Source organism: Salvelinus sp. IW2-2015, unplaced genomic scaffold (genome assembly GCF_002910315.2).
Source record: "Salvelinus sp. IW2-2015 unplaced genomic scaffold, ASM291031v2 Un_scaffold1418, whole genome shotgun sequence".
Lineage (NCBI taxonomy): Eukaryota > Metazoa > Chordata > Actinopteri > Salmoniformes > Salmonidae > Salvelinus > Salvelinus sp. IW2-2015.
The window spans coordinates 146328-154135 of record NW_019942894.1 but is presented as its reverse complement, the minus strand read 5'-3'; the positions used below and the strand labels follow the sequence as shown (position 1 = coordinate 154135).

The window sequence follows — 7808 nt, the reverse complement described above, 5'->3', positions numbered from 1 at the left end:
AGGGGAAATGTATATGTTGGGACTTCAAGTCTCCTGTGTTCCGGGCCTGGGAGAACATGTCTCCAGAAGGAGCCTTTCTTTATTGCAACCTGTACCAAGTCCTTTTGTTGTTTTCAGCCTGAGGGCCATGTAAGCAGAAGAACCAACGTTGTCCTGCAGTTCATTTAATAGATCTACGGTCCAGGCAACAGCACCAAGTGAGAACCACAATATGGCTGCTTGCAAGATATTAATTTGTATTTCCCAATGTGTATGCATCTGAAATAGTCTCTATTTCAGTGTGAGACATTTACAGAAAATAATAAATGTAGCAAATTATAGTGGTTGACTTTTTCACAGGACTAAACATGGGAATCTTGTTTTAAAAAATTAATTTAACACAATTTTATGTATTTTTTCCACTCTTGAAAACCTTACTGGTCAATTGCCCATATTATAATTGAACCATTTAATACAAATGAAATGAGAGGAGGCTACTGAGTAGGCTAAACAGTGCTTCCCAACCTTTTCCTTTCCGGAGACAACCAAATCACTCTTAAAACTTATCTCGCGTAGGGGGCAGCATTTGGAATTTTGGATGAAAAGCATGCGCAAATTAAACTGCCTGCTACTTGGGCCCAGAAGATATAATATGCATATAACTGGTAGATTTGGATAGAAAACACTCTAAAGTCTCCGGAACTGTTAAAATAGTGTCTGTGAGTATAACAGAACTGATTTGGCAGGCGAAAAACTGAGAAAAATCCATTCAGGAAGTAGGATTTTTTGGGGGTTTTGTAGTTTTCTATTCAATGCCATTACAGTATTCATTGACTTAGGACTCAAATTGCAGTTCCTATGATTTCCACTAGATGTCACCAGTCTTTAGAAATTGTTTCAGGCTTGTATTCTGAAAAATTAGGGAGTAAGAGCAGTCTGAATGAGTGGACCCTGCCGTGTCACAGAGCTTTTTCATGAGCGCGACCGAGAGAGTGCCTTTCATGTTTACCTTTCATATTGACGTTATTGTCCGGTTGAAATATTATCGATTATTAGGCTAAAAACAACCTGAGGATTGAATATAAACATCGTTTGACATGTTTCTATGAACTTTACGGATACAATTTACATTCAGATAACATGGGGTCTTTAAACCTGGTGTCGTACCAAATTCAAATACATAAATACTCATTATAAAAATTCAGAAAACAAAACATCATTTACATAGGTTTAAAGATGAACTTCTTGTGAATCCAACCACGGTGTCAGATTTTTACTTCTGACGTGCTGACCTGTTGCACCCTCTACAACCACTGTGATTATTATTTGACCCTGCTGGTCATTTATGAACATTTGAACCGCTTGGCCATGTTCTGTTATAATCTCCACCCGGCACAGCCAGAAGAGGACTGGCCATCCCTCATAGCCTGGTTCCTCTCTAGGTTTCTTCCTAGGTTTTGGCCTTTCTAGGGAGTTTTTCCTAGCCACCGTGCTTCTACATCTGCATTGCTGCTGTTTGGGGGTTTTAGGCTGGGTTTCTGTACAGCACTTTGTGAAAAAAAAACTTTATAAATACATTTGATTGATTTACATTAGGTTACAGTGCCACCTCCTGGTTACAGATGAGAATACTAGAGCTGCAACACGTCACGGTGTTGTGTGTGATGTTAGCGAGGAGGAAGTGGTCACTGTGTTGTGTATGTGACGTTAGCGAGGAGGAAGTGGTCACGGTGTTGTGATGTTAGCGAGGAGGAAGTGGTCACGGTGTTGTGTGTGATGTTAGCGAGGAGGAAGTGGTCACGGTGTTGTGTATGTGATGTTAGCGAGGAGGAAGTGGTCACGGTGTTGTGTATGTGATGTTAGCGAGGAGGAAATGGTCAGAGAAAATAGCCCTGTCAAATCAGTGAGTACAGGCTATAGGCAAATATAATATATTTTCAATGGCACTTATAAATGCAGATCCTTCAAACACCCACAAAACAGGGAAATCGATCCCAATCAAAGGTGTTATTACGTGCTCCACTAAGGCAGTTATTTATCTTATAACTTGTCCTTGTGGGGAAAATGTGGGTAAAACAAAGCGTGAATTAAAAGTATGTATCTGAGCATCGTAGCACCATTAGGTGCCAAAACTTGACCTACCCAGTTGCGGCCCACTTTTTGGAGGCAGGCCACTCGATTTAATCTCTGCGTTATATTGGCATCGAACATGTCACCCTCCCTAGGAGAGGGGGTGACCGCGATAATTTATTGTTAAAACGAGGCTGCTTGGATCTTTAACTTAAAGACCCTTGCTCCCTTCGGTCTCAACGTAGACTTTGATCTGAAGCCATTCTTGTGATTATTGCGACTGCCATTGTGGTTGTTTGTAGGCTTGTGTGGTCTTAAGTGAGTCTATGATCGTATGCTATCCATTTGTATGTTGCTCTTTCTATGCCATTTTAATATTTGAGAAATTAACCAATGATATTAGGCCACTCTTGGCCATGATTACAGACACCTGTGTGTCTTGACACAATATATAAACGAGTCATCCCACAGTGTCTGTGATTGTACCCTGATGAAGACAGCTTGCCTGTCGAAACGTTGGTAAATTAAATATTTTTGCATCTGATTCCCTAGAGTGTGCGGCTCTCCTTTATTTCTAAGTGTATGTGATGTTAGCGAGGAGGAAATGGTCAGAGAAAATAGCCCTGTCAAATCAGTGAGTACAGGCTATAGGCAAATATAACATATTTTCTATAAGCAAATAATAGGAGCATTTCAAACCAAGTCTGCTGCTGGAGGCTCCCACCCAACAGATGTCCATCTCAATGAAGCTGTAATCAGCATTCAGGGACAAGATCAGCAGAAATGTTGGGTTGAATCACTACCAAATATCCATAGATTCCACCCACCCAAAAGATCAAAAGTTTAATGAGTCACTCAAGAGGCTAAAAATGATTCAGTGATTTTTACCTGTGTCACTTCAGTAGGCTACAACAGTATTCATATTGACAGCAGTAGGTGGTGGCCTCTGCGAAAAGCCCCACAGATTTCCCCCCTCCCCAAAAAACAAACTCGTTTTGACATTCTATTTTTCGTCTAGACAAGAGACGTGGCGTTTATTGAGAACCCTGGCACATGACAAGATGTAGCAGAGACTGTTAACACTGCAGTGGGGAATGTGTTGCTGTCATGTTAAGTGTATGCCTCCAGCAGTGTTGGAATGTAGGGTGACAAACGCCTAGTTTGTTTAACCCTTTAATATTCCTCTCCCTCCTCATCCTCTTCTCCCACGCTGTCAGTGCCCACCTCTTCATAATCCTTCTCCAGGGCTGCCATGTCTTCTCTGGCCTCAGAGAACTCTCCCTCCTCCATGCCCTCACCAACGTACCAGTGCACGAAGGCTCTCTTGGCATACATCAGGTCAAACTTGTGGTCCAAACGGGCCCAGGCCTCAGCGATRGCTGTGGTGTTRCTCAGCATGCACACRGCCCTCTGGACCTTGGCCAGGTCTCCTCCAGGAACCACCGTAGGGGGCTGGTAGTTGATACCCACCTTGAAGCCAGTGGGACACCAGTCCACAAACTGGATGCTCCTCTTGGTTTTGATGGCAGCGATGGCAGAGTTGACATCTTTGGGAACAACGTCGCCACGGTACAGGAGACAGCAGGCCATGTATTTGCCGTGACGAGGGTCACACTTCACCATCTGATTGGCYGGCTCRAAGCAGGCRTTKGTGATGTCAGCSACTGACAGCTGCTCGTGATAGGCCTTCTCAGCKGAGATGACTGGGGCATAGGTAGCCAGAGGGAAGTGGATACGRGGGTAGGGCACCAAGTTGGTCTGGAACTCTGTCAGATCAACATTCAGGGCTCCATCGAATCGYAGGGAGGCAGTGATGGAGGAGACGATCTGGCCAATGAGCCTGTTGAGGTTGGTGTACGAGGGACGCTCAATATCGAGGTTCCTGCGGCAGATATCATAGATGGCCTCATTGTCCACCATGAAGGCACAGTCAGAGTGTTCCAGGGTGGTGTGRGTGGTCAGGATAGAGTTGTARGGCTCCACCACAGCCGTGGACACCTGGGGAGCTGGGTAAACGGCGAACTCCAGCTTAGACTTCTTTCCGTAGTCSACAGACAGACGTTCCATCAGCAGGGAGGTGAAACCAGAACCGGTGCCTCCTCCAAAGCTGTGGAAGATGAGGAATCCCTGGAGTCCAGTGCACTGGTCAGCCTGAATGGAGAAATGGTACAATAACATCATTACATATGTTACGTTAGTAAGAATAAAATGGAGAACCTGTTCTCATTTTCTACCTAGAACCATAAAAGGGTTTTTTGCTTGTCCGTTTAGAAGATCCCTTTAATGGTTCCAGGTAGAACCTTATTACCCTACAAATAACCTTTTTAGAACATGTTAAAACCCATCTAGAACCCTGTCTCTTTAGCAGACCCCTAGTTAGAACTCTATGTTATCGAGAATGATGACTCACCAGTTTGCGTGTCCTGTCCAGAACCAGGTCAATGATTTCTTTGCCAATGGTGTAGTGACCGCGGGCGTAGTTGTTGGCAGCATCTTCCTTACCCGTAATGAGCTGCTCAGGGTGGAACAGCTGGCGATAGGTACCTGTCCTCACCTCATCTGAAAGACAAAGGTATATTCCAAATGTCAGAATATTGCAAATATGAGAATATCCAAGTATTTGGAATATTCGGAAATCCTAATATCTGAATATTTCGAATATCTTTGGACAGAATATCAAAACAGCACATTCAAAGATGGGCTTTCTCTAGTATGTCTCATCTTACCGATGACAGTGGGCTCCAGATCAACGAAGATGGCACGGGGGACATGTTTTCCGGCTCCGGTCTCACTGAAGAAGGTGTTGAAGGAGTCGTCTCCACCTCCACGAGTCTTGTCACTGGGCATCTGTCCGTCTGGCTGGATCCCATGCTCCAGGCAGTACAGCTCCCAACAGGCGTTACCCATCTGGACTCCGGCTTGGCCCACATGCATAGAGATACACTCACGCTGAAAGAGAGAGGCGGTACAAGAGATCAACCACATGGAAACTTGAATCAAATGCAAATGTTTAGGTTTTAAAGCTGTTTCATAGATTAAAGAGTAAACTAACATGATAGATAGGATATACAAATGTCTTTTTTACTACTAAAAGACAACCTTGCTTTCTTCATCTCCCCTTTTATTGTCTACCTACAATATCTATTACAGTAATATAATGTCCTAACGTAACTTCGTGATTTTTTGAAGCAATTACAGTTGGGAATATAAATGTATTAATTCTTCATAATCAGAACATATATCTCCTAAGCCTCAGACCTTATTTTTGGCATCTAGTCCAAATCACTATTCTTTCACATTTATTTTCCCCTTAAGGATGGCTGAACGAACCAGAAGGATCTCATATACGTTTTAGGACTACAAGCTGGCGAGCTTGGTGTAGATAAGAATTTGTTCTTAACTGACTTGCCTAGTTAAATAAAAGGTTAAATAATATATTTTTTTAATTCAAAAGTCATTGGCTGTGTCCAAGAGGACCAAAAACACAATGTATCATGGGTCACTTTTGACCGACTGATCTACAAATAATAATGAGTCTTTTTTTATGATGAAAGTTAATTTGTAGATCAGTCAGCCATCGTTTTGATGCTCTCAAACACAGCCATTGGCTAGGCTATCCTGCTTGGCCACCATCTTGGGTATATGACACTCATACTGTAAGTCATCTTGCAAATCCTCTGCCATTTGAGGATAATTTTTTTTTTTTTTAATGACCCTGTATCTTTAAGAGCAGAGGACCAGAGACGAAAAGGTGTGCCTTGTTCCTGTGGGCCACTCCCCTAATCCCCCGCGCTCCTTTTCTCCCTCCGTCCAACCAGCTGCGCACCAACTGCAGTGTAACAGCGACAGATCTCACAGAAAATGGCTACCATCCCAAACCGCTTCTCCTCTTAGCTTCATGTCATCCTCCTCTTTGAAATGCCGAAATGTCCAAAAAAACATGTTCATTTTTTTCTAATAATTTTGTTTTTAAATATGCAATTGATGTTTGTCCTGAAGCTAAGTGTTTTTTTAAAAATTGTATTTAAACAATGGACAGTCTATGAACAAGTAGAACAATGACCCACATTGGATGTACAGCTATAGATTGTCAAACAAATATATATTTTGAATTTAACCTAAATAATTCTAAAATCACATGTATCCTTAAAACAGCTGTATACATAACACACTAAAACATCGACATATGACGAACAGGCAATGCAGAGAATCCGCTGATGAGATAGTTAAGGGCGGGAATCAAAGCCAATTGCGCATTAGATTACATTCTCAGGATGGGTGAACTTGGTACGTTGATGAGCGTCTCTTACTGCATTTATTTTTTTTAACTTAACAGTACATTCTAAATGCTTTATAGAACCATTAGTACACAGTGACGTTCTCGTTTCCTAGTTAAAGGTTAAATAAAAATGTAAAAAAAATAAGTACTAGGCAAAAACAGATTTCAGGCATGTGCCACCGCCACGGTCTTTATAGAACAGAATCCTTCGTCCACATGCTTTTCAACTTTATCTAATTCTATCATTTTCGTTTGAATACCATGTGAAATCAATACATAAAGGATTTTATAATCTGCGTCAGCACTCACCATTTTGTCTAGTTTTCTTTTCCTTCACAGGCTGACGTTGAGGATTCAGAAGAGAAGGCAGAACTGTCGGAGGAAGCAAGAGGTGGGGTTTTTATATGCCGGGAAGCAGACAGACAGGCAGGCAGGAAGCTACAGCAGAGTCTGGTTGGCTGGGGACACGGTTGGTATAAAAAGAACAAGTCCCTCCTCCTTCACACAGACAGAGTCTGGTTGGCTGGGGACACCGTTGGTATGAAAAGAACAAGTCCCTCCTCCTTCACACAGACAGAGTCTGGTTGGCTGGGGACACTGTTGGTATGAAAAGAACAAGTCCCTCCTCTTTCACAGGCAGAATCTGGTTGGCTGGGGACACCGTTGGTGGGTCGTTCTTGGATTGCTGTTGCGTAGAGAGAAATAGTAATGGCGTATTTTTGTAGGCATCATCGTTGGATGAAAATGAATTACGTTTTTGTAGGGATTTCGATAAAGTCCGAAAATGGGTTATGTGGTAAACACACGTTTAGGATATTTTATATGTTTTGTTCTATGAGATAATCTACATCAGCTAACTTCACTTTTTTTTTTTGCATTTTGAAGCGTTTATGTAATAAAAATTAAAAAAACACAAAGCACATAAAGGTCATGTTAACTGACTGGTATTATCTCATAGAACAAAACGTAGATCTCCTAAACCTGTGTTAACCTCAGACCCTATTTCTGACCTCTATCCCAAAACCCGATTCATTCCCAAAACCCGATTCATTCCCGAAACCCGATTCATTCCCAAAACCCGATTCATTCCCAAAACCCGATTCATTCCCAAAACCCGATTCATTCCCAAAACCCGATTCATTCCCAAAACCCTATTCATTCCCAAAACCCTATTCATTCCCAAAACCCTATTCATTCCCAATTCATTTTTTTCTGATAGGGATGGCTGAACAAACTAGAATGGTATTTAAGGAAAACAAATGACTGTATAGTTTTTACATTACATTTTAGCAGACGCTCTTATCATTTACATTTACATTTACATTTAAGTCATTTAGCAGACGCTCTTATCCAGAGCGACTTACAAATTGGACCAGAGCAACTTGCAGTAGTGAGTACATTTTGGGACTTTTTCCATACTGATCTCCTGTGGGAAATGAACCCACAACCTTGGTGGTACATGCTCTACCAACTAAGCCAC

General features: G+C 42.1%; 1 protein-coding gene across 1 annotated transcript; it reads right to left on the bottom strand.

Annotated features, from left to right (window-relative positions):
* Positions 1–3042: 3042 nt before the first annotated feature.
* On the bottom strand, positions 3043–6775 carry LOC112070760 (tubulin alpha chain-like). The gene is made up of 4 exons (XM_024138209.2): positions 6638–6775; positions 4776–4998; positions 4460–4608; positions 3043–4200 (listed from the first exon to the last, which is right to left on the bottom strand). Exons 1-4 carry the CDS (start codon positions 6638–6640, stop codon positions 3223–3225), a joined length of 1353 nt encoding a protein of 450 aa, XP_023993977.1. The 5' UTR covers positions 6641–6775; the 3' UTR covers positions 3043–3222.
* Positions 6776–7808: the final 1033 nt, after the last annotated feature.